Source organism: Diabrotica undecimpunctata, chromosome 7, assembly GCF_040954645.1.
Source record: "Diabrotica undecimpunctata isolate CICGRU chromosome 7, icDiaUnde3, whole genome shotgun sequence".
In the NCBI taxonomy this organism is placed as follows: domain Eukaryota; kingdom Metazoa; phylum Arthropoda; class Insecta; order Coleoptera; family Chrysomelidae; genus Diabrotica; species Diabrotica undecimpunctata.
In genome coordinates, this window is record NC_092809.1 from 96,977,919 (window position 1) to 97,005,830 (window position 27,912).

The 27,912-nt window shown below is 34.4% G+C and overlaps 2 protein-coding genes across 2 annotated transcripts; both read left to right on the plus strand.

Annotated features, from left to right (window-relative positions):
• Positions 1–20: 20 nt before the first annotated feature.
• On the plus strand, positions 21–27,846 carry LOC140445618 (retinol-binding protein pinta-like). The gene is made up of 7 exons (XM_072537814.1): positions 21–393; positions 5,479–5,638; positions 9,316–9,559; positions 11,258–11,368; positions 15,636–15,738; positions 25,030–25,983; positions 27,028–27,846. The coding sequence occupies exons 1-6, from the start codon at positions 231–233 to the stop codon at positions 25,122–25,124; spliced, it is 876 nt and encodes a 291-aa protein (XP_072393915.1). The 5' UTR covers positions 21–230; the 3' UTR covers positions 25,125–25,983; positions 27,028–27,846.
• On the plus strand, positions 25,800–27,482 carry LOC140446558 (uncharacterized). The gene is made up of 2 exons (XM_072539122.1): positions 25,800–25,908; positions 27,028–27,482. The coding sequence occupies exons 1-2, from the start codon at positions 25,800–25,802 to the stop codon at positions 27,480–27,482; spliced, it is 564 nt and encodes a 187-aa protein (XP_072395223.1).
• Positions 27,847–27,912: the final 66 nt, after the last annotated feature.

The following is a 27,912-nucleotide window of genomic DNA, read 5'->3' on the forward strand; positions in this document are numbered from 1 at the left end:
AAGTAAAGTATAAAGTAAAATATTTGCGCTCATCCTTTTCAGTATAAGTTTACTAGTAGATAGACGATCATAAATGTAACTACAAAAAAAAAGACAGCAAATTCCGTCTGGTATTTATATCTTCGCATATTTTTATATTCAACTGTTTACAAACCGGAACCACAGCGGAAGGTTCAAGTAATGACCTCCATTTTTTTTTTAATTAGAATTAGATAATTTGTTGAAAAAGTATGAGTGATGTTAAAGTTATGGATGAAGGGGTGTTTAATACCTTTCTAGTGGTAAACAGAGACAAGATAAGAAAACACTGGGGCAAAACCGAAACAGAACTATTTGAATTATTAGACAGACTCAAAGAATGGATTAAAACACAAAATTTTCCTGAAATGCCAAGTAAGTAAATTTTAATTAAACTCATTATTTATATTTCAACCGTATTGTTAGCATTGTTTTGTATAAAATAAAAAAAATACCTTAATAATACGTCTAAGAGATGGATTTAAAGTTCAAGGTTGTAGAAACCCGCTATTTTAAGCGCGTGTTATTCTAGATACTTTGATACAAATTCAGAGAACCATCAGTACACGTGCGTGCAATATTATGCGTGGATTGCTTTTATCATATAAAAACTAGATTAACAATTTATTTCAATATTTAATAATTTCCTATTTTTAATATTTTTATTTAATAGATACTTTTGGAGTAGTTATTGTGTCCTTTATAATTTTAAAGTGACACAAGTTAACACATTGACGCACAGTACATACAGTGGCTCACCCAGAATTTGTCTTAGGGGGGGGGGGGGTTTGAAATTTTTTTATGCTACCTCTATTTTGAGTCCCTAAAATTTGGGTTTTAGTTTAATTTAAAGTACTAAAGCACGTGTCGCACGTACCGTACTCCGAAAGTGGGGTGGCCACTATAAGGCTGACGACATTTTTGGAACACTCCCTTCTCGTATCTAGATCTTATCTATTGTTCTGAAGCTATTTTCTTGTGGCATTTTACAGTAATTACTAGTTTAATGGGAATAAGCCACTATTGAAGGTTATTGACGTTTGACATTAATCCAACTTGTAAATACAATACATTTTGTAGACGGCTATCGCCGTATTCCCGTTCTCCTCCGCCAATCCTCCCGGTGCAAGGCATGCTTCTCCTCCAAATCTCTCGATTCCATCGCTCTTCTAATTCCTTCATTCCATGAGCATCGAGGTCTACCTCTTCCAGGGGGCTTCCGTTTGTAAAGTTTTTGGGGCCAACGTTCGTCAGGCATTCTCAATAGATGTCCAAACCATTTTGAACCTCTTCTTTCTATTCTGTCAATGACCGTTTCTGTAGTATTCATGTTATTTCTTATAGATTTGTTGGTCTTCCTTTCTTGCCTTGATGTTCTAGCACTTCTTCTCAAATAATCCATTTCAACTGCCAACAATCTTCTCTTCAGGTTGCATTAATTGTCCATACTTCCGAGCCATAACAAAGAACAGATTCAACCTTGGTTTGCCCCATTCTTTTTTTGTGGAATTTTGGAATTATCAGATGTTGTCGTCTGACGGATTATGGATGTCACAGGTACACAAGTTCCTACTTTTGTCTCTTTCTTGATGGTTACTGGGTAGTCATTGACATTGATAAGTCTCACAGGAATTTCTTTAGCTGCAGTCACCAATTCTTTTCCAATTATGATTCCTCGGCCAACCTCGTCGTCATGGTTCCAAGGCTCCATCATAACGGGTGTCCCTTCGTCCACAATTCCCTGTATCCGCGCTACTATGATTGTTTCACTTTTCGCAGGCACGACTGTATCTTATTTAACGGCTGCTTGCATAGTGTTGTCATCATGTGGATGAAGAAATACCTCCTCGTTACCAACTTTGATTACTTTATTCTTAAAATCCAATTTGAATCCATGCATATTCATTACGTCCATTCCTAATATAACATCCTCTTCGATGTCAGCAACTATAACAGTATGGACGAACTTTTCTGCTCCAATTCCTAATTGTATCTGGATTTCTCCTAACTGTATCTGAATGTTGGCATTTTGACCAGTAGCGGTCCGAAGTCGCAACCTTGTTGGTAACAGTTTCTTACGGCTGTTTATAACTGTCGGGCGTATAATGGTTCTGGTCGCTCCGGTATCCACCAACAACGTATGCTTTTTACCATTTATTTCTCCATCTACATATACACTATCTTCACGACATTTCAAAGAAGCTATTAGTATGAGAGGGTCTTTGGAAAAGTTCTGGGTCGAAGCTGCCCCCCTAAGGCCGACTCGTTCTGGTTTTCCTGATGGCTAGTTTCTTGATTTTATGGTCTTAGTTTTCTTGCATGTAATACTTTTCATCATATTAACGAGCTGGTTAAGTTTATCTTCATCTCCTTCCTCTTTTACAGTCCTAACTTTACTGTATCCTCCAGAGGCCTGCGTAGCTAACTCGTATTCGAGGGCGGTGGATAAGGCATCATCCAGCGACTTGTGACGAGCTAATCGTAGTGTTCTCTGCATTTCATGATCACGAAGACCATCAATAAACGTTTGAACGGCCAACTTTTCCATTATGTCTTCGGGAGCTGTTAGATAAGCATGTCGTACTAATCTGGCAATATCTACCTCATATTCTTGAAGAGCTTCATATTTCTTCTGTCTACGATTTTTAAGCTGCGACTGATATACATGCTTCAAATATTCGTGGCCATATCGCATATTTAACCTCTTCTTGAGTTGTTCGAAATCATCGGTCTCCTCTACGGCTGTGGTCTGAAGCACATCTAAGGCATCTCCTCGAAGAGCGATAGTCAGGTTTACAGCCTTTTCTTTTTCAGACCATCGATTCGCTCTTGCGACTGATTCGAACTGTTTCATGTAGTTGTTCCATGACGATTTTCCGTCGAAAGTTGGGACTTTAACATGAATAGAACCTCCACATTCTTTAAATTTCGGCCGTGTTTCTAACTTACATTTCGTCTCGTCTTCTTTTGTCTCCACTGTAATTGGATTGTTTCCTCTCTCTGCTGTCCCCGTTTCCTTCATCTTCCTTTCCATCTCTTTCATCTTTTCTTCGAAGGCCAACATATCGGCAGCAACTTGATTTTTTAACGAAGACATTCTATCGTCCAGGCCACACATCTCAGAAGTGACTTTAGAGATTTCCGAAGAGATGTTAGCAGAAACTTTGCTTTCCAGAGAAGAAATCTCGTTAGAAACTTGTTTTCTAAAGAAGCGATGTCGCCGGAAACTTTCGAAATATCATCAGAAACTTTGTTTTCCAATGATGCGAGGTCACCAGAAACTTTGTTCTTTAATGATGCGATGTCACCAAAAACTTTGTTCTCTAATTTCGAAATCGATGAGATGACAGCATCTTCAAATATATAAGTCTCTGGGTCATAACATGACAGCGAATGTAATGCACATTTTGCATCTAAAGCGTCAACTCCGGATTTCATTTTATTATAAAAATGAATTATCTTTGGTTTTTTGCTTGTTGCGTTAATAGAATTGTTATGATTCATGTTAAAAAGTAATATAACGGCTTTAGTTTTTTTTGGCACAAAACTACTATAATGGTTCGGTTTGGCAAAACTTCAGATGGTATTCATTTTTTATTTTTTGCCCACGTAAGTCAAGCCATGTTTCTTTCGAGTTTCGAGTTCATCGACAAGTTCCATAAAACTGAACCAGCTGTCTTCTGCGATGTTTCTGTTGAAGCCTTTAACACATTCCACAAGCCTTAGATCTACCTTTGTCAGATTAGATATTGTAGACTTAGGTGCATCAGCAACTTTTATTTCTTTTTCCGGCGTAAATATCTGCATTCACCAGATAATGAGTTTAAGCTTCAGCTAATCACTGCACTTTAATCCCGTATTTGGCAGGTTTGTTCTGAATATACTTCCGAAATGCACACTTTCCCCGAAATGGTACAAGCATCGATAAATTCCCGTACAATAACATAAATCCAATCTAGATACAAATTTATCAAACAATTCTGACACAGCAGCCAATTTATCAGTTTTAACTCTTTTTTTTTAGTTTCATCGTTGTCTAAGCTGAGACAATCCAATAAACACTAAAATCTTGCCAGACTCATATTGACACGAGAACTGAGTCTTTCAGTTCCATCTGTGGCTCATATAGAACGAATTTTTTCATGATCAGTTTTAAAAAGAGATTGCAGATACAATGGCCTGAAAATTTCAGAAAAATTGGTGTTGTGGGTAGAAGAAGGCCAAAACTTAGTTTATGACCAACGAAACCTTTTGGATCTTTTATAGTTTTCGCTGGTAGAGATTATCTTCAAATTTGTTTAATTAAACATCTTTTGTATCATGTCACTGGTAATCAATAGTCTCACAGCACCTATAGGCTCACTTGTGGGATTATTACGAGCTGAACCAGCAAGTCCAGGCAATATTATAACTAAAGTATGAGCAGAAGTCCTAGTCCTAATAGCCGGCGTTTTGGACCATTTGATATTATCTCTACCACATCAACTATTTCTGATGGGCAACTCTTCTAGATCTGAGTCAATATTTCTTGATCTGTTTCGAAATCGTGGTTACTAAATCTCCTCTGACAATACTTCTAGTTCATCTAACATAGCTTCTCTATTTGGGTCATACCCGGATATATTTGTGCTAGGTTTATTTCTCTTTGAGCCTTCCAAATCCTCCCAAAAATCTTCAGACTACAAAATATTGTTTATCATATTTTCTGTTAATCTCAAATAAACAAAATGTTTTTTTAAATATATAAAAAATAAATACACCATAAAAATTAACAAATACGTTAGCTAATACCTTGTAAGTACTAATAAATGGCAAAAGATTACCGGTGCAAAAGACTACCGAAAGAGGCAGTATCCAGGAGTGTTGCAAAAATTAAACCAAACAGAAAATTACACCATAAATAAAAATATGATCATCAGTAGTAGCTTGGGATTAATGACCCAAAAACAATTTTTTGTGTGCAACAAAGTATTTTTAAAGGTTTTTACACGAAATTTTAGTTCACAATCAAACAAAAATAAATAAATAACAAAAAAATTTATTATAATTTGATAATTTGTTATTTCTTGCGGCAAACACTTCCTATTTACATGAAAAGTTCTTATCACATGCGACCTTTTGCTAAGTAATTTGTTAGATAATGTTTGTAAGGTTTTAAATGCTTGTTGTAATAGTTATCCAGGAACAAATGATGGTCTTTGTTTAATATGACTGCATCAATCGCATCACAATTGATTTTAATTATTTTTTTTTCTCCCAAGTCCATTCTTAGGTCTTACTAGATTTGAATAATATGTAAGTGGTGTCATTGTCTATCATTTAAATATTAGAACACCTGAACACTACCTTGTAGTACCAAACGCATATCTAAGTCGTCAGATAAAAACAAATTATCAAAATAAATATTCAGCACTTTTAACAATATTTTACAAAAATTATTAAACTATAAGTACTTTTTAGCCGACAATACTCTCGAGTTCTTTCTAACGAATTGTAAATACAATCTAGACAAAACAAAGAAAAATTTAACGACATATTATTCTATAAGAAAAGAAATACCTGAAGTGTACCGCCATTCAAATCCACAATCACCAGAAATGGAGAATTGCTGGGATATGGGGTGAGTAAAGTAAAACAAATTAAATATACATCAAACAGCATTAACCTTCGGTTACTCGCGCCAATTTTCTGTTATCAAATACTCTCACACGGTGCACAAGACCGTTTCCGAAAATGTGAATCAGTAATATTTTTTAATTTTTTTTTGGAAATTGTTTACCATTATCTTATTTACTGAATATATGATCATATAATTTTGTAGATTTGCGTTTGTTCCAACATTAAAGTTAGCTACTTTTCATAGTGATCCATTAATATAAAAAACTTGGAAATTAAAAAATAAATTATTGAATATTGTTAAATTTGTTTATTAGGAACTTAAAGAAATTAATTCAATACAAAAATACATAAAAAACAAAACAAAAAAAAAAACAGTAATTGCAAAAAAAATAGAAATATTAATTAACATTTTCATAACATAAATTGCACAATGGTGTAACATGTTCCAAACACAGATATTTTGTGTATATTTGGCAATATTTTGTTTTTATATTTTTCCACCAATCACTAACAGCACAACAACCTTGAGTCCCGGGTGTTATGACTGGTACTTGTTCCGCTGGCAAGTCACATATCTTCACCGCATAATTTATCCACCACATCTACTCTGCTCTTCGTCTCATTATATGTAATTATTATCTCAGGTTTATTTTTTGGTAGGATCAAAATCATCTCCATGGTGCACTGTAGAGATGAGTAGGACGTTTCGATTTTTTTTGAAATATGCGAAACTAAGGTGATTGTGTCGTAAAAACCAAACATTGAAGAGCCTATGCGTCGGCCATTATTTTGTAAAAATTCTAATGGCAACTATTTTTTATTATTTCGAATTTTACCAGCTAAAGTTAATTTTTCATTCGAGGCTATCAGCTAGAGGGACAATACAAAACCAATTATCCAGAGTAACATTCCTATTACTCCCATAAATATGTTCACAAAGTCTTTTTACTACGTCTTGCGTCGCTGTACTAACTTGAAAATGGCATTTGGTTGTTTTCCGACGTACACTTCTAAGTGGCTGGTATAGAACTGTTTGGCATCGGAAATAGCAAAAATACTTATGCGATATTTATTCGGCTTGCTAGGAATGTACTGCCTGAAACTGAATTTTCCTCGAAAAGCTTCTAGTTTCTCATCAATGGTAACATAAGCAGAATGAGAATAGCATTTTTTAATGTTGCTCTTAAATTTTTCTAGCAATATTCGTATTAGAGCCAGCTTATCTACTTGTATTCTTTCATTTCTTGTGTGAATGTTATCAAATCGCAGACACTGCAAAAGAAATTAAAATCTAGGCTTACTAATTACAAGCCGGAAAGTTTCAATGCGAGTGCCATCTGTTTTCCACAGATCCCCCAAATTCATATGACCGGCGTTGCTAATAGCAGCAAGATAAAGAAGACTAATTAGAGCTTTGATTTCGGTAATGTCGGTGGGTTTCGCATCTCTTTGTCTGCTGTAATCATTTGTAACACTCTCAATTTTTATACTTGTACAGTCAACAACTAGATTTAGCATTTCTTCGTCAAAAATGCAATTCCAGATCTCAATAGGGGTTGATTGAGTTTTAACAAATTTTTTTATAGCTGGAAATCGTACAAATATATTGGTACTGCGTGTTCTTACATTCATCGTTGGTTTGACAATGGTTTTTCAACTTTTTTAATTGATCTTTCCCTATAAAGTATGGCTCCCTTCTGAAACTAACATTTTCTTGATCTGTTTGATTGTCTTCAAATTCTTGTTCAGTATCACTACATTCAGACCGTTCTTCTACATGGACAATTTCATTTTGTTCATCACCATCTTCATACATTTCCTCGTCGTTCGATACTTTGTCAAATAATTTTAATAATCTGTGTTACTTCTTTTTGTAATCCATATCTGTATCCCTATCAATATACAAATATATAGACATTGAAAATAATAAAAAGAACTTATATCAGATTACAGAGTAAAACTTTCGATGTTTCATCCAAAGCACAAAAATGTATGCACAATACTTGCACCCGGTGTACCGGACCGTATTGCCTAATAATAAAATAACAATGCTCTTTTTTACACTGCACATACTTCACCCACAGTTGAGGAACGACTGAAGAGAAGAGGTATATGGTGCAGCAATTCCAAATCCCCACTACAATCAGAGTTACTTTTTTTTACTATTTACAGGGCCGGTCTGACACACCGTGCGCAAGTAACGGAAGGTTAACATAAAGATCACCGATATAGCACTGTGCATACATTTAGCCAACAATGACACATCTCAAAAGTGTTACATTTTAAATTTTTAGCAACTATTTTGTCAGCATTAAAATTATCCTGCTATATAAATTATCACTGCGTTGAGCTTTCCAGATCCGCTCTGATGTCTTCTTCAGGGCTTCCAGGGTCTCAGTCTCCTGAGCCCCCAGGCACTAATACACTGTTCACTAATCACTGCAGTACTGTTGGTACGGTTACAATGACGTGGTTTGGGTGGAGTTGGCGCGAAGATTTCTGACGGCGACATTTTGATTGAAAGGTGGAGCGGACGATATTATCTTTATGAGGTCTCCATGTCGAAGGTAACTGGATGCCGTCATCTCTTTTATTAAGACAATTTGGCATTTTTTAATCTTCTTCTTGGATATTTCTTGCTTTATAAAAGCGGATGGTTCTGGAGTTTTCCAAATCAATTTTGTAACCTATAGAAAGATTGGTGCTTGGGAAAGGACTCTATTTTAAATTCTGCGGTTGGATTCTACAAAAACTTTCATCTCTTGTCCGATCAATCACAGACAACATTCCAAATGAACAATACGGAGTGTATGAAATTTCTTGCGCAGATTGCCCCCTATCTTATATAGGCCAAACAAATGCCTACATAAGATCATATACAACAACAAGATAATATCTTTCAACAAGGTAATTTTTCAGTTAAAACGATAAGAAAACGATGCCCTAAATTGGTGTCTGAAACACCAAAACCAAATCTGGAATATTGGACATTATCAAAATGTGCTATTTTCAGACGAAACCAGGATTTGTGTAAAATAAAATAACCGACGAAGTCGTGTACTTGGAGGAAAGACAAGCAAGAACGGAAACTGCCAGGTCTGTTCACAGGTATATAGAAGGAAGTGGCATGTTCTGTTTAAGCATTATGATCGGTGAAAACACTCCTTTAATTGTCATCCAACCGATTTTAACAGCTCGCATGTATGTCGATTTGGTTCTAGAACCTCTAATTAGGCTCTGGAGTAGTGAAATGGAAGAAAATTAAATTTGCATGCATGATAATGCACCTCCACATACCAGAGTGGCTACAGATTTCCTTGAAAGAGAAGATATTACTGTTCAGGAGTGGCCTCTGCTCACCAGACCTTAACCCTATGGAGTATTTGTGGGATATGCTTAAAAGAAGAATTAGAGATTAGAGCTCGCCGGGATAATCCACAAAACACCACACAGCTAGTAGAACCTGCTTTTGAAGCCGGTTTCTCATTATAGTGTTATTATTAGTATTTTTAAATCCTTTCATGATTTTCATCCACCTTTTGCTTGGATGACAAATAACTATTATTTCAACGATGCAATGAATGCAGACTTACTCATGACACCTTAACTATGAATGCACATTGACTTCAACATTTTTGACCGATGATCCTTTTTTTACCTTTTTTGTTTTATTTCCAGAGTACTTTGTCCATTACCGAATCCAGTCGAGGATCTCTACAGACTGTCAATAGTAAAATTAAATCAAAATTGCTCAAATTTTGTAGCTTGGAAATATTTCGCACTTATGTTAAACATATATGAAATACGAATATGCGAAGACTTGTGCCTGAGTGAGATTATCATAGTAGATTATAAACAATTATTGTGGAGTCATGTTTTTAAAATGACACCATTGTTGTTAAAGATGGCAACTATATTAGACGTAAGTTTTTTGTTTAATAATGGTATTAAAGTAATTTTGTTAAAACTAATTAAGTAAATATTTTTATTGGGAATAATTACAGTTTTACTTTAAAATAAGTTTATTGTGACGAATTTCGATTTCCTCTTCTGAAATCGTTCTCAAAATCAGTAAATATTACCATCAGTAAATATAATAAATATTATTAATGTTAATTGATTGATTTTTGATTAAACGTTTATATGGCTGGTCATTTGCTGAGATGTTTCTATTTCTTCTCACGATGCGTATCATCTACGTTTTTACTTCCAGAATCAGTCGTTGGATACTAGATATTGAATTCTTTGTTGCTTTTTTTTTTGTTCTAAAATATCTTTAGATTGACTTTTTTCTTTCTGAGAAATATTTTTCTTATAAATTTTTATTTTTTTTGCAATATACTGAGTTTATGGTCTATGTAGAAATAACCGTAGAGGCCTCTGCTTAGACTCGGCTTTCCTTCTGTACAGACAGACAAAATCTAAGTGACCCAAATCATCATCATCATCCAGCCTTGATCTATCTCGTCCACTGCTGAACATAGCTTCATCTGCTGTGGAGGTGGAGCTATGAGAAATGGAAAAGTATCCTGCTGGACACTCTTCCATTCTTTAGCATTTTGTGCTCTTTGTTGCCAATTTTTCGTGATACGCCTGATGTCGTCAGCCCAACGTGTAGGTGGTCTTCCTCTACTACGTTTGTCTACTCTTAACCTCCAATTTATAATTTTGCTCGTCCATCGTAAGTCACGCATTCTCGCTACATGGCCTGCACATTTCCATTTCAGTTCCGCTATGCATTCCACAACATCAGCAATATTCGTCCTTCTTCGCAGATCTTCGTTTCTTATTTGTTCCCGCAACATCACTCTCAGCATAGACCGTCCCATTCGTCTCTGTGCCACTTTCAATTTTAAAGCCGTAGTTTTGGTTAGTCATAGTTTCCGCTCCATAGATTATGACCATTAATACGCATTTGTCAAATACTTTTCTTTTGAGGTCAATTGGTGGCAGACACCCTAAGCTGTAAAATTTCGTTTCTTCTTTTTATCCTCTCGTATTCTATGTTGACCTTCTGGATAGTTCTTGCATCCGTCATGTTTTGGTTTTGCCTGTGTATTGCTGCCATTCTTTTTGCAATTGCATCTACCTTTGCTTAGGTTTCGAAGTGTGTGTCTTCTCCCTAGGTATCAATTCTTATTTACGTATAGGTTGTGCGGGGTAGTCCTCTGGAAATATTTCGACGGCAGCTGCACCGTAATAAATTAGGTTATTGGTAATTTTTAAAACTGTCACCTCAAGCTTTTTTACAAAATTGCATATACATCCCCTATTGAGAGTTAAATTAGATAAGGTTGAAGATACGTTAAGTTTTTAAAAACTTTTTGAACTTTCTAGAGCATTTTTATGCAAATTAACCAGTGGTTCTCAGACTCGATAAACATATGCATTATAAAATTTTAACGTGGGAAAGATATGAAAATATTTAATGAAATAAGTAATTAAAATATATAACCAAATAAGATCATACTATGTTAAAAATATTAAGAAGTTTAAAAATAAAATATTTAAGTAAGCACTAAATATTTTTCCAAACAATAAGTTTTGTTTTAAAATTATATTTACTAGTTTATAAGTTTCAATGTTTGTTACCAAAGTATTTTAACATATCTGCTTTTAGAAATTAGCAAAAAATCGTATAAAACAAATACATATAATTGAGGCCCCATCCTACGTCAGCGTGTTAATTAATGTTATGAAAAGATTTCTAAAGAAGAAAATGGTAGACAGGGTAAGTTTAAAAAATTGTAAAATTTATAGTTTGTTCTGTATGTGTAAAATATAAGTTGTTCTCTAAAGTTAGTATATTTCAAAAAACTCTAACATCGAAGTAAAAAACTTCTGTTGTAAGTGGTATAATATTTAATTAAAAAATTAAATTAAAACTCAATCGATTATAATAAAAGTTCTGAACGTTTTGGGACTTATCAGTCCATCTTAAGTGAACTTTGGAGTAGGTACTTGCGCTACTAACTACAAAACCAAACAGTGGTTGTGGTTAGATTGCAGATAACATACTTAAAAGTATTAAATTAGACGGCATAATGCCGATGAAAATGTATATAACAATTGGCAAACTCCCGTAGACCAGTTTAGATGTGAAATTTTATTTCGAATACAGACATACTGTTGCCGGAGAGTTATATCCATTTTCATCGGCATTATGCCGTCTAATTTAATATTTTTAAGTATGTTATCTGCAATTTAAACCACACCACTGTTTGGTTTTGTAGTTGGTAGCGCAAATACTCCAAAGGTGATTTAATTTTTTAATTAAATATTATATATCTTTCAACACAAGTTTTTACTTCGATGCTAGTAGTTTTTATTTACTTTTAACTAATATGGTACACAGCCAACTCCCGGAGACTATCCCATTTTGCGCTAGTATAGTTTCTTCTTCTTAAGACCTTCTAATAAATTGGGGGGTTAAGTGTGATAATTTAGGATTGAAGCTGTAAATAAATCTAATAAATCCCTCTAATGAATTGTCTCCACTCTGATAAAGGCTGTCACCATTGTAGAAGACGTCTGTCTCAATCTCTTTATCAATGCCTCTACAATTCTTAGGGGATACTTATCCCTGCGAGCGGGGCAAGGCTTACTGGTTCCACTAGTCTGGACTGACTGGTTCCGCCCTCGCGGATTTACAAGAGGGTAAGGAAATTTTCGGAAGGTAGGGAATTAAGGACTTCTCGGTCTCAGTTCCTGTAAAGAGTGAGAGGCTATGGGCTTACGTTAGAAGCCGGAATACTGCATAAGCGAAATGTGTATCTCTTCTAGTCTCGACCTGTAACGGCTAGGAATAACAAAAAACAAATTTCGAGTTTACAATGTATTAACTAGACTGTACATTACAAAATATCAGTTATGACCAAAAATGTTCGATCCGGCGCGAAGGGAGACGAGAAGAGACAAGCAAGGAATTAAAGGTCGGACAATTCCGTGTCATTAGATATACCTTGGGTTAGTATATAGATCTTAGTTACCTTCGCGTATCTAGGCTCTAGCTAGTGAATACGCCTCCAGTCCTACAGGGATTTGAGATTGCAAACCTTCGAATCTCCAGTTGTCGACACTTATACGTCACACTATCCCGTCGAGTTAAATAGCGCGTCCACTCGCTGCGTATCGTCCGATCTCCACACTATGGCGTGGAGCGTCTAGAGTGCCAACTTCTCAATAGTCCGCCCCTCGCGTGGGGCCCTCTCGGGCGCCGCGCTATTACTGAGCTCCCGGACCCACTTCATTCCGTTTTTTATGTATCGCCAACTCGTACCTTAGATTCTTTATGTCACGTCCGAAGTGGAGATTTGTTTTACGATTTCGCTGATTATGCGATCAATTCCATGTGTTAAACTGTACCACGCTATGTAAAACTTCTTAGCCAGCTTAATTCTTCTCACTTGTTTAACAATTCGTACCTTGTATTAATTTCCAACAAGGTCTAAGTGTCGTAATTTTTTCAACATTCAGGCTTGTGTTAAACTGGGTCAATTGTTTTGTTTTTTAATTTGAAATGTATACGTTAAACTGTGTCGAATTTATTCTTTATTAATTTGGAATATATAATAATTACTTAAATAATTATTTCTCTTTACTAGGCTAATTGTCCCTTAATTTTTCCTTCTTTATTTCCTTGCTATGTTTCCATTACATTACTCCCTTCGCAAAAAAAGAAATGGCCTGAGAGGCCTTTTCCTTTTTCAACCCATAATAATTATTCTACTTACATCTTACATTACTTATATCCTACTATATTCTTTTATATTAAGTCCCAATTATTATGTTATATTATATTGTTTCTTATAGAATATTGTGCAGTGGTCAGCGAATGTATCGTGCTGCCCCCGTATTGTACCTATGTGTATGACAAGTTGAGTTACTTTTGTATTAAATTCTTATTGAAGTTTACAAGTGAAAACATTCTTGACTTATTACAGTGTTTTGTGACTACATGTGTCACTTATTCTAAAATTCTAAAATTCTAAAATTGTTCTATCCGAATGTAACTCGCGTTTCTCGGCAATCGCGGTTTTGCTTATGATCGTTCACTATCGACGTATCCCTGTGGGGATTTTCGCACTTCACTCGCATCGTCTTGGCTTTTAATGTCCGTTTGCCAATTTTCACGTACCGCGTTAACTATCTTGTTAGTGCTGTCTATCTCCATTGGGTTGCTCTCGCTGGTTTGGTTGTTTCTGATTGGTACTGCTTTACTTTGCCGCGTTATACTTCTGATAAATTGGTATCTGGTATGTGTTTGCTGCATCTCTTTGTTCAATGTTCCTCTTCTGATTCTGGTTGCTCATTGCTTGTATTCAGGTGTATATTTTGTTCTTCGTTCTTTGATTTTTGATGTCGGTGTATTACCCAGTTGGTGAGGTTTGTCCATAACCCTGCTATGATTATGTAGCTGCATCCTATTGTTTGGTATATTCTTAACCCATTCAGTATTATTCCACAAGCATATATAATTGTTCTATATATTAAATATACGCCAATTAGGCTACTGGTGAAGATAGCCGTGATGATCGCCAACGTCCGGAACGGATAGGCACTTTAAGAAGAAGAAGGCTACTGGTGATATTTCCTAATGTGGATAACCATCCCCATATTCTATTAAGGGTGGAGTGAGCGATCTCTTTTAGTTCATTTTCGTCAAATATTTTGGTTAATGTGTACCCTTGATTTATTGTCTCTAGGCCTGCTGTTCTTCTCTACTGCTTTTCTTTCTGATCCGAACGTGACTATCCTTTATGCGTCTTGTATTTCTTGTTGTGTGTATATTCCGCCAGCTGCTAATGGTTGTAGTGGTACCATGTCTATTAATGATTCTGCTTCTACTGTGATTTCTGTTGGATTGACTGCCTTGGTTGGGTCTGGTGTCAAGCTGATCCATTGTTCTTCTACGTAGTACATCGGAGGTGTTACATGGTTGCAATCTATTTCTTCGGCGTAATCTTGGATTATTCTTGTTACTGGTGACATAAATTTTGACTGGTTTAGTAGTGAGATCGGTAGTTCATGGAAACATTTGTTTGTCCTTCGTATGGTCACTGGTTTCGGTGTGCATTGCATTATGTAAAGTACTTCTCCTAGTACTCTTCCAGTGTACCCTGGCATGTTCTGCATGGGTTGACTGACAGCGTTAGGTAGGGATGGGGCCATTAGTAATCTGTTTTTTAAAATTTCTCTCTTTGTTTGACATCGACGCAGTACTGTGTCTAAGTATAGATTCTCTATTTCTCTTTGGTAGGCTTGTTCGGTGTAAAGGAATTTGCTATTTATGTAGGTCATTAGGTCTACGTTTTGGGGAAGGAGTGGCATACTAGGATTTATCTTGTTGTTTACGAGGAAATTTATTAGGATTCGGGGGTGTTTAGTTTGCCATACCTCTGTGTTACATATTATAGCCCTTTTGTGTAGCGTTAGAGCAAATATGTTTTTATCTTGTTCTACTATTACCAGCTCTTCTAGGGATTGTTTATTAGTGATCTTTTTACCGTGCCCTTTATAAAGTTGTGACAATTGACTTTCACAACTGTTGTCTTTGTATTGTTCCCAGGTTATTTCGCCTATTGTAGAGTCGAAGCAATAGCCATTGATGAATCGACATGTTACTCCCTCTCGTAGGTGGATTTCTTCGCGCGCGTGTCGTGGAAGGTTAAGCTCGAATTTATTTGAACCTTTGTTTTCAGAACTCGTATGTGTTTATCAAACTGATACTGTTAATTATGTTTAATTTTTTGGATATATCGAAATCATCTTTTCTATTTACTTATTTTGCCAAATTGACTGATGAACGTTTGTTCTACTTCTGCTAGATGTTGTCATCAATGTTCAAAGTCACGAGTTTCTCACGCAGATAGCACGTTTTTGTGGGTTTTGGTATTTAGTGATCCATCACTTATTGTGCACAAGCTTGAAATATTTTAGTTGGAAGTTTTTAATTTATTATAAGAGTGTAAATATTCATAATCTAATATTTTCTTTAGATAATAATACATAAAAACATAGAGAGCTTGTACGAACATGTTCCACAGGAATTACTTCCAAGCGATTACGGTGGAAAGGAGAAATCACTGGATGAAATAATTGGTAAGTCTATATTATATTTTTTAAGTTTGAGGCTCTTATTTTCAAATTTTATATTAATAATTGAAGTTAAATAATAAAACTATTAAACGCATTGAATACGCACGAGTTGCGTTCGTCAAAATGAGAAAACTGTTATCTTCCTATGACTATAACACTAAGAATTAGAATAGTTTATTCTTATTTGTTTCCCATACTTCTATATGGTGTGGAAATCTGGACACTAAATAAGGAACTCCTTGGAAATATAAAGGACTTTGAAAGGTGGGTCTACAGGCGTAATCTCAGAGTCTCCTAGACGGATAGGGTCACAAATTAGGCAGTGCTGGAGAGACTAAATATTAAATCTCAACTTATGTTTACTACAGTAGACTCCCTATATAACGAGAACTGAAATGACAGACTAACTACCTCGTTATAAGCCGACCTCGTTATATCAGACAATCATAATACTGTGCATACATATGAATCTGTAGTTTTCTAAACCATTAACTTCCTATAGTGAAGCCATTCGGAGCAATATAAGATATTAATAAATATTGTTTGAATGGCGTTTTTGAAAAAAAGTTATTTACTTTTATTGTCAATGAAATATATTAATTCATAAAAGAAGTGTTTACTTTTATTATCAATGATATATGTTAAAAAAAAAAGCTGTACTTATATTTTTTTCCAACTACATAATGTATAAATCGTATTTTCAAGGATAACATAAACTATTGCTTCTGCAATTTTAAGAACTCTGTTATTTTTAACTGCTTTAAATGGTCCAGTATCATCCTATCATATATTTTCTAAAGATGTGAAACAGTTGTATTTATTCATTGTAAAGAAGTTTATTGCGGGCTGTTTGAAAAGGTATTTATTTATAGCCACGACCGGACTAAAAACGTAAAAAACACGTTTTTGGATCTTATTTTCTTTCGTTATAACCAAATTTGCCTCGCTATAGACGGTTATAGTTCAATAGAAATTTCACGGGACATCTAATGTATCTCGTTATAAGCGAAATCTCGTAATAACCGTGTTCGTTATAGAGGGAGTATACTGTATAAAGAAGTAAAAAGGAGAATCGATCGAGCAATCGAAGTGTAAACACGCTATCAGTTATAGCAATTAGTGATAATTGAATTTTTAATTTTACCAAGTTTAAAATAATTATTCATAATTTTTATCTACTTATAGTTAATTTTCCTAATCAAATAAGTATGTAGTGATAAGTAGTAGTGAGTGCAGTCTCTTTGCATCTTTAAAACTAAAGTAAGATGCACAATTATTATTTTATTTTGAAGTAAATAAACAATCTACTAAAGTAAGAAATAAAAACAAAGACAGGTTTCTTATTAATTAGTTTTCGTGCCTCTTATCAGTCTGATTTGCTTCAAGGCAGGTCCGGGCTGAGGGGGTACAAATAGTTATTTGGAAATAATGGAACTTCAAAATAATGCTGCAATTATTACTGTCAACAATACTAACAATCAACAACAAAGTTACTCAAGAGCTCTTACCCAACCGAAATTCCCTTTAAAAAATCAAGCTATAATTTTCAACTCCCTTAATGGAATAAAACTAGAAGAATATCTTATATCCATCGGAACGAAAATTAGTCCGAAAAATATACTTTTCTCGTCTAGGATATCTAACAATAGAATATGTGTTTATCTATCCAGTGTGGCAAAGGTCGATGAATTCATGAACACTGACAATGGAATAATTACAGTAAATTCAGAACAAATTCAAACTCGCAGATTCATTACTCCAAGCCAACGCTTATTATTATCTAATGTGTGTCCATCTATCCCACATGATTGTATAGAACAAGAACTCCGAGAACAAGGCTATAACTTAGTATCTCCTTTAAATTTTCTCAGAATTGGGACAACCAACCCTGAGTATAAACACATTCTTAGTTTTCGTCGTTACATCTATATATCACCTCCCAACAATACGGTCCCAGACTCGATTTTATTATCTCATGATAACATATCATATCGTATTTTTTTGTCTCATGAAAGCCAGCTGTGTTCAAAGTGTAATCAAACAGGTCATTTCTCAAACAATTGCTTAACTGCAGTAAGTCAAGAGCCTACAAACAATACCAACATCCCTACCTCACCAAATGAAATCCCTATCATGACAACTGTACAAGTAAATGAAAAATCTTCACCTTCCCAACCTCTAACCCATAACATAGCACCAAATACACAAAATAATAATAACGATATAGATAAACAACCAACCACAGACATATCTACGCCTTCCCCAAAAATAAAGGAATCAGTATTACAGACGTAATAACACCTCCTCCGTCCTCACAAACTGAAGTTACATTTTTAGTACCAACTACGCAGAGAAAGAAGAAATCCAAAACTGATACTGAAGAAGAATCATGCTTGCCCAAAACACATGAACCAAAATCTAATGAAATACTGCCGTTACTGGAACCAACTAGGAAAATATTCGAAGAAGAATCGCTTAAACTCAGTTTTGATGAAATCGTCGATTTATTTGTAAATGTGAAAGGAAACACAGATCCGTTAAGCTTAGTTAAAACATATACCGAGAATGTTCATGATTTTTTGAACCTATTAGCTAAAATTCATCCTTATTACAAAGACCGAAGTATGAAAAACAGAAGCACGAGAATAAGACGTAAGATTATGAAGCAACTAAAAATGGACCCGATAGCAATGAAGATATATCTAGAAGAAGAATCCGACACCTCTGTCGATTCAGCGTAAAGTACATAGTAAATAGAAGCAATGGCGTCCATAATACAATGGAACGTAAACGGTTTCTTCAGCCGTTACGAAATGCTAAAGCATATTATCTCTGAAATCAACCCAATGATACTTTGTTTACAAGTAACCAACTTTAAGGATTCTAGCCATGCATTCAAGTTTCAAAAATACTCAAACTTTTTCAAACACAGACACAACGCTGATATAGCCAGTGGAGGGGTTGCTATTTACGTCGATAAACAATATGAAGCCCAGCAATTACAAATCAACACACATAGCTTTGAAGCAGTAGCGATTACAGTAAACATGGAACAAACAATCAATATTTGCAACATATATTTACCTCCTGATCAAATTATAGTCCAAGAAGATTTTGATAATCTACTGCAACAAATCCCCAGCCCCCGCATTATTTTAGGCGATTTTAATTCACACAATCCTATGTGGGGTTCAACAAAAACTAACGCTAGAGGCAAGATTGTGGAATTTTGTATGACCTCACAAAATCTTAATTTGTTAAACGATGGTAGACCCACCAGATTTAGCATTCAAACGGGTAGTCAGTCGGCCATCGACATATCTTTATGTGATCCAATGTTATCCCCAACACTAGAATGGGACGTTATCCCGTACCTATACGGAAGTGACCACTATCCCATTAAAATTACGTTTCCACAACAAAAAAATAACAATATTACCACAACCCCATCGAAATGGAATACAAAAAATGCAGACTGGGAGAACTTTACAAAATACATACAAAATGAAATAAACAACATAAAAGATATTACTCTTAATGACATAGATAAAGACCTAGATACCTTCATATCAATAATTAAAAAAGCAGCAGAAAATCATATTGGAAAAACAAAAACACTAAAATATCATAAACCTTTACCATGGTGGACCACAGAATGCAAAGAAGCCGTAAAAACGTATAAAAGAGCCTTCAATAGGTATAATCATCACAAAACTAGTGAAAATATGGTAGAATACAAAAAACGTCGAGCAGAAGCTAGATATATTCTCAAAAAATGTAGGAAAACATCATGGCAAAAATTCGTTGCAAGTATAAATAGTTCTACCCCAGCAAGTAAAGTGTGGCAAAATATAAGGAAAATATCTGGAAAAAAATGTTCAAATAAAATACCTTTCCTGGCAAAAGATAACAAAATTATAAGCGACCGAAAAGAAATTGCGGAGCTATTCGCCGGTGAATTTGAGTCAAATTCAAGTAACGATAACTATTCACCGGAATTTAAGCTCAAGAAACAAAGCATAGAAAAAACGAAGTTGGAATACTACTCTCAAGATGATAATATACTAAATGTGCCAATTACAATGCAAGAACTAAGGGATGCCCTAATGTCAACTAAAAACTCCGCTCCAGGTCCAGACGGCATACCACTAATTTTTTTGTTAAACCTACCAGAAAGTGGAATGTCTTGGCTGCTAAAATTATACAATTTTATATGGACAAATCAGGTCTTTCCATCTGTATGGTCGGACAGCATTATAATTCCTCTGCTCAAGCCCAACAAAGACAGAACAAAGGTAGACTCGTACCGTCCTATATCACTCACTAATGTATCCTGCAAAGTTCTAGAAAAAATTATAAACAAAAGACTATTGTGGTACTTAGAACAAGAAAAACATTTAATCCCACAGCAAAGTGGCTTCCGTCAAAATAGATCATGCGTAGATAATCTATTAGATTTAGAATCAGAGATACACGAGGGTTTTGCAACTAATCAAGAAACCATCGCAGTGTTTTTCGATATTACCAAGGCGTACGATACAGTTTGGAGGTTTAACATTATATCAAAATTACACAAATGGGGAATCAGGGGTAATATGCTAAGATTCATAGAAAACTTTCTTCAGTCAAGAGCTTTCTCTGTGCGCACCGATAATTCCACTTCAACAAAAAGAATTCAGGAAAACGGAACACCTCAGGGATCAGTTATGAGCCCAACTCTCTTTCTTGTCGCTATCAACGATATACTGGATCATTGCTCCCCGCTAGTTAAGGGAAGACTATATGCCGATGATCTGGTTCTATTTGCAAAGGGCAAGAATATAAAAAGGTTTCAAAAACACTTACAAGAATCCATTTACAAACTAGAGATATGGTCTACATCAGTAGGTGTACAATTCTCCACACTAAAAACAAGATGCATGATTTTCTCAAGAAGGCACCGGATGCAAAGAACTACACTAAAGCTGTGTGGCAAGCCGCTGGCATTCTCAGACAAAATTAATTTTCTCGGAATGGTATTCGACCAAAAACTAACATGGAAACATCATATTTCAGAAATAAAAAAGTCTTGCCAAAGTGGATTAAACGTAATGAAAACATTATCAAATAAAAAATGGGGAACCGACGAAACCACATTATTAAATATTTATGTCACTTGTTAGATCAAAAATAGATTATGGGGCTATTGTATATGACTCGGCTAAAAAACACGTTACCAATCAACTTGAAATCATTCAAAACACAGCACTTCGGATCGCCACAGGTGCATTTAGAACCACACCCGTTAAGAATCTCCAATGTCTTACAGGAGAACCACCTCTTACCCTACGAAGGAAGTATCTAAGCCTTTCGTATGCATCTTCAGTTGCCAGTAACAAATTCCACCCAGTGTTTCGAAATACATTTACGGACCGGTATCTAGAAGCTTATAAAAAAAGTAAGTTCGATCCACCTTTCTATGAAAGAGTCCGAAGAAATTTAAAAGATCTGCAACTGCAAATTCCTGACCTCTATCCTTCAAATCTAAAAACTCCCCCTCCTTGGTTAATCATGATTCCCGAGATCAATACGACACTACTCCAATATCACAAATCAGAGACATCACCAAATGTAATCAGACAGTCATTTTTAAAAGAACTCGAGACTTGCGGGGAAAGTTTTTGCATTTATACAGATGCCTCCAAATCTGCAAACGACGTAGGAGCAGCATTTGTCACTCACATGCATCCTTCCAATTTAAATTAAGGTCGGCCACCTCTATATACTCAGCAGAGTTATATGCAATATTACAAGCCCTCGTTCATATCAAAAGTACAAAACAGTCTTCCTCCGTCATTATCTCAGATTCTCTAAACTCGTTAACAACAATTGATCAACTATTCACTAAGAACCCTATAGCCTTACTTATCAAGAAAGAACTTGCAGCCTTACAAGAAACTGGTTCCGAAGTCAAATTTATATGGGTTCCATCTCACATGGGAATACAAGGTAATGAAAAAGCAGACCTCCAAGCAAGGGAAGCTTACAAAAACGATCATGCTACAATAGTGTCAAAGACTATTTCCAGTGATATAAAACAGTTCGTCAAAGAAAAAGTGATCAGTGCGTGGCAAAATGAGTGGAATTTATCGGAATCTAAACTAAAAGAAATTAAATCGACAGTGAGTCCGTGGCGCCTAGTGAACTTAAAAAGAGCTGATCAAGTCAAAATCTCTCGACGATTAGGTCATACCAACATTACACATAAGTACCTAATGAATAAGGAAGACATTCCAGTGTGTGAATACTGTCAAATCAACATTACTGTTAAACACCTCCTAACAGAATGTGGAAAATATACAGTCAACAGACAAAATAACAATATTTCCAACAATTTAAAAACAGTATTAGGTGAACATTTAAACATCAAAGACTTAATTAATTTTCTTAAAGATACATCTTTATATAATTTAATCTAATGTACGAACAACGAATAAAATGGATAACTACTATATTTAACAAAATATAGATAACTGGAAATATTCCCCAAAGCTGGTTAAAGTCGACCTTCGTAACTATACCAAAAAAATTAAATACAATAATATGCGAGGACTACAGAATAATTAGCCTAATGAGCCACTTACTTAAAACGTTTTTAAATGTGAAACATAAGAGAATATATATATATATATATATATATATATATACATAGACATATATATATATATATATATATATATATATATATATATATATATATATATATATATATATATAATGTAAAGAACAAGTGTCATGGACACAATTTGAATTCCGCGTTACCTTAGGCACCCGAGAAGCTCTATTCGCTATACAAGTGCTTATCCAGAGGTGCAGCGATGTCATTTGTGATGTATGTATCTGTTTTATTGACTACAAAAAGGCATTTGAGAGAGTAAAACATGACAAGCTCATATCCATCTTGAAAGAAGCGGGCTTGGATGGTAGAGAATTTCGAATTATATACAATTTATCTTAAAACCAAATTGCCAACATTAAAGTGGATAAACAGTTGATAGAGACAATATCCATAGATAGAGGAGTGAGACAAGGATGCTTTCTGTCTCCAGTGCTATTTAACATGTACTCGGAGCGTATCTTCGAGCAAGCACTGGGACAACTACAGGAAGACGTCTTAGTTAATGAAGTCTGTCTAAACCACATTAGATATGCTGACGATGTAGTAGTTTTTGCAAATAGCCTAGATGGTTTACAAGCAATAATGTCGCGCTTATTAGATGTAAGTCGAGAATATGGGCTGGATCTCAATACGAACAAAACAAAGTACATGGTAGTTAGTAAACCCGAAATATTAAATACACATCTTTTGGTAAACCAATAGCCAATTGATACGGTAAACAGCTACAGATATCTTGGTACTAACATGAACAGTCAATGGGACCACGCTACTGAAATAAAACAACGCATAGGGAAAGCAAGATCAGCGTTCGTAAAGATGAAGTTTCTTTTCAGAAGTCACGATTTATTACTTAGCACCAAAATCTCTATCATCAGATGCTATGTATTTTCTACATTATTATATCGAATAGATGCATGGACGCTCTCTAAAGCTTCTTTAGGAAAGCTCGAGGCCTTCGAAATGTGGTGTTACAGGCGCATCTTACAAATTTTATGGGTAGATCGTGTGATTAATATTGAGGTCCTACGTAGAGTGGGCAAGGAGTGCGATATCACTAATACAATCACAGAGCGCAAATTAAAATATCTTGGCCATGTTATGAGAAATGAATACAGAAAGAGAGGACCAGGGAAAAGAATAATATCTTTGTCTCGCAAAACACAAAAACCAAAAATGATATAACGATGTTTCTTTTCTAACTTGGCTGCACCGTACTGAAGACGACCAATAGTCAGAAATACGTATATACGGTTGCCTTTCATCTTTATATCATTTTTGGTTTTCTGTTTTGCGAGACATGCCATTACTTTTTACTTTTATTATTCACTCGCATTACCCTTTTCCATTTGTTATATATATATATATATATATATATATATACATATACATATATATATATATATATATATATATATATATATATATATATATAAATATACATATACATATATATATATATATACATATACATATATATATATATATATACATATATATATATATATATATATATATATATATATATATATATATATATATATATATATATATATAGAACTAAAATTAATACTATTACAGGAATTAATATATAACTCAGGGTTATAAGTCTTCCGGGTTGAACCACGTCGATTATCATTGCACCAAGCTTGCGACATCCCCTTCGATGTCTTCTTTAGGGCTTCTGAGGTCTTAGTCTCCCGAGCCCCCAGACACTGCTACATTGATCACCAACCAATGCATTACTGGTGCTAGTACTGGTGTTACTTTTCGGGTAATTCTTGGTTTATAGAAGCGGATGGGGGCTATAGTTCTGGAGTTTTCAAAATCAATTTAGTGAGCTGTTTGAAGATCGTTTAAAGCTGAAATTGAGTTGGAATTGCGAACAAAAATGGAATGTTAGTAAATCCTATTTTGGATTCTACGACTTGTTTGGCTTATATAAGATCGGAGGCAGTCTGCTCAAGAAATTTCATAAACTTCATGTTGTTCATTTGGAATGTTGTCTTTGATTGATCGGACAAGGGATAAAAGTTTTTCTTGGGGGATAAATACTGTGTTTATTCTTCTTGATTTAGGGATTATATCGATTTTGTCAGTGACACCTTTGATGTAAGGAATAAAAACTTTGGTATAATCAGCGTCTTTGGGTTAAGATTGAGTGTGAGATTGATGTCTGTGATTGCTCTTATTGATGTGATTTTTGTGGACACCGTTTTGTATGAGGGCTTGCTTTAAACTAGAGAGCTCAGGGGGTCTACTTGCATCATCGTAAAGGCGTATTGATCTGGAGAAAAACGGTAGGGATGAATCAGTTTCTACCTCCATCGTGAACTGGATACTACAATGTATACCATTCAGATGGGTTTGAAAATACACTATATATATATATATATATATATATATATATATATATATATATATATATATATATATATATATAAATTATATTATGTATATATATATAGTATATATATATATATCTATATATATAATATATATATATATATATATATAAAAATATATATATATATATATATATATATATATATATATATATATATATATATATATATTTTTTTTAAATGAACCTGTAAAACTCACAACTAGTTATACTTTAAACAAAACATTTTTTTCAGACCTATGGAAGGAACACGTCAAAAAGTATCAAAAAAGATTTGACTTTTTAGATCAAGTAGGAATGGAGACATATGAAAAAGAAGAATGGGAATAGGCGTCGTAAAAAACTACTTTATTATATGAACTATTTTGTTAAAAATAGTTGTGAATGGTGTTTTAGTTTATTTTTTTGTATTTAAGGTTAATGCTATATTTTTTAAATTAAAATGCTCAAATCCATTTTTATACATATAAACAATATCCCAAAAATAAATTACTCTTCCGGCCAAATATTTACTTATACAGAGTGGACTAAAAGTCTGGAAACGCCAAATTATCTCTTAAACTGATAATCCGAATATAACAGGGATACACACTTATCTTGCAATATAAAGATTTGTAATTTGATGTTTGTAACGTTGCTAGGTTTACCATTTTTCTGATCTCAGTTACTTTTGTATTTTAAATACAACATCCTATATATTTTGTACTTATATTGAACTCTCCACCTCAAAAACAGTTCAACCGTATAGAATACGTTCGATATTAATTAGTCAGGCACATCTTAAAAATATAGAACAAAAGTCTAAAATCGCGTAATCGTCTCAAGCCGTTCGGCATACCGTTCGTATAATTTACTCCATGATAGTGCCATTGTACGGTGGGCGTTCATATCTATTCATTCTTTGCAAAAAACCGTATAATAGAATACACGACTTCCTTGACAGTAGAAGGTTATTTGACTTTTTAGAAAGTAGAAGGAATTTTTGTTGTGATTACCTTATGAAAAATGACTGATGTGGAAATTGATACAGAGCATTTAATAACTTTGGTGCATGGAAGACCTGTAATATGGGACAAGACAAGCGAAACATACAAAGACAGAAATAAAACCAGAAGTACTTGACAAGAAATTTATAGGGAACTGAAGAATAACTTTGAGGAGTTGGAATCTGATGACAAGACTAAGTTCGGTAAGTTTGTGTGGATATTTATTTATTATTGCTTAATTAAATACGAAAGTAAAAACACATAGGTGTGTGTAGCATATATTACTTATATACTAACAAGAAATTTTGGTCATCTACCATTTTACAGATCCAATAGGTGTCAGAAAATAATCACAATATTTCTTATGTTATTTACGTTAATACTTCCACGTACAGTTTCTGCTCTAGGGATATCTTCAAGCCCAGTGATGGTTAGAGTATTCTGATTTATATCCGTCTCTATCGCGAACAAAGTTATGTAACACAACACAAGCCTTCACAATATCGACAGCATAATTAGGATTCAAGTTGATAGGTAGATGAAAAATTCGCCACTTATAATATCCCAAAAGTACACTCCACATATCTTCGGGCTCTAGAAAGGCGATAATTAAAATTTTTTTTTCTTGGTCGTTAAGTTATGTCCACCGTAAGGTCTAAGAATATGTCTATCAAGTGCAAATGCTTCGTCTGCAATAAAGACATAGGGTACTTTAGGCTTCATTGATCCTGGTAGACATGTTTCTTCAGAAATTTCTAGTTTCTTGTTTTTATGGATTTTCATAAGGTCTTAAATATATTCGAATCGCAATCGTTTCCGTAACTTCCAATATCTCCAATTTATCTATAGATAAAACGATAATTGGAATCTGCTACATCCATTAAAACTATTGAAGAGTACCCTTTATAATTGAAGTACATTGAACCTATCGGATTAATAATTCGAATGTGCTTTCCATCAACTACTCCTAACCAATGTGGAAAATTTGCTCTATTTTGAAATCCTTCAGCAATTCTGAGCCAGTCTTGTTTCTGTGGTTCGGGAATACACTCAGAACGCATAATTAATCATACGTTATTGCATACCTTTTTAACAATGCTGCTTATTGTGGAAATACCAAGTCGATAACTGTAGTGTAGAATGTATAGATCTGTGAAAGTACAGCCACTGGCGAGATATCTGCAAAAAACAGTATATCGTACTAAATATTGTAGTAGTAATAACCAGGTTTTTTTTTGTTGTTGCAGGTAAACAGGTGATGAAAAAATGGGGAAATATCCGTGATACGTTTCAAAAATCTTGTAAAAAAATTAAGATAGTTACAAGATCGGGAGCTGGGGCAGTAACTCATAAAAAGTATATTTATAACGAGCAGTTACAATTCTTAAAAAAGGTATTTGAGGAACGCCAAACAGAAAATAGTTTAACTAACACTGGACTATCAGAAGTATCAAAAGCAACAACATCTGACACTAGTTTCACCGACAGTAACATTTGTAAAGAAAATACCACTGCCAATGTAACTACTCCACATGCTTACAAATTTTCCAAAACGCCAACAGGAAAAAAACGTAAAGCAGACCCTGTTGAATTACAAATGATTGAAGCTCTTAAGGAGAAACATGATCGTCACATGTCCTTTTTTGCTGGTATAATTCCTTCGTTACAAAGTTTCAATGAATTTGAGATATTGGAATTTTAAATGGAAGTATTGCAAACATTACAAACAATTAAACAACGACAGCAGATGCTTCCTAGACCACTGTCCACTGCTACAAATGTAAACATTCCAAAGTCAGTATTAACAACATCAGATATTACAACAAACCGATCATATCATACATTGCAACATGTACGCCCTTATGTGCTACAAATACAAACCACTCAGTTCTTACCAATAATACCATCCACTTACCAGTCGCAGCGGTCTCATCTTTCAATAATAGCATCACCCCAGTCACAGTTTAGTGATTCCCAAATTTCATTAGATTCAATTGATTTCATTTAATGTTAAATATCATTCACATTGTCAACACCATATTGTAATAAACAATAATTGATTTGAATATGTTTTTACTTACCTAATTGTAACTGCCAACATTGGGTTAATGCATTCTCTCATAAATGTGTTT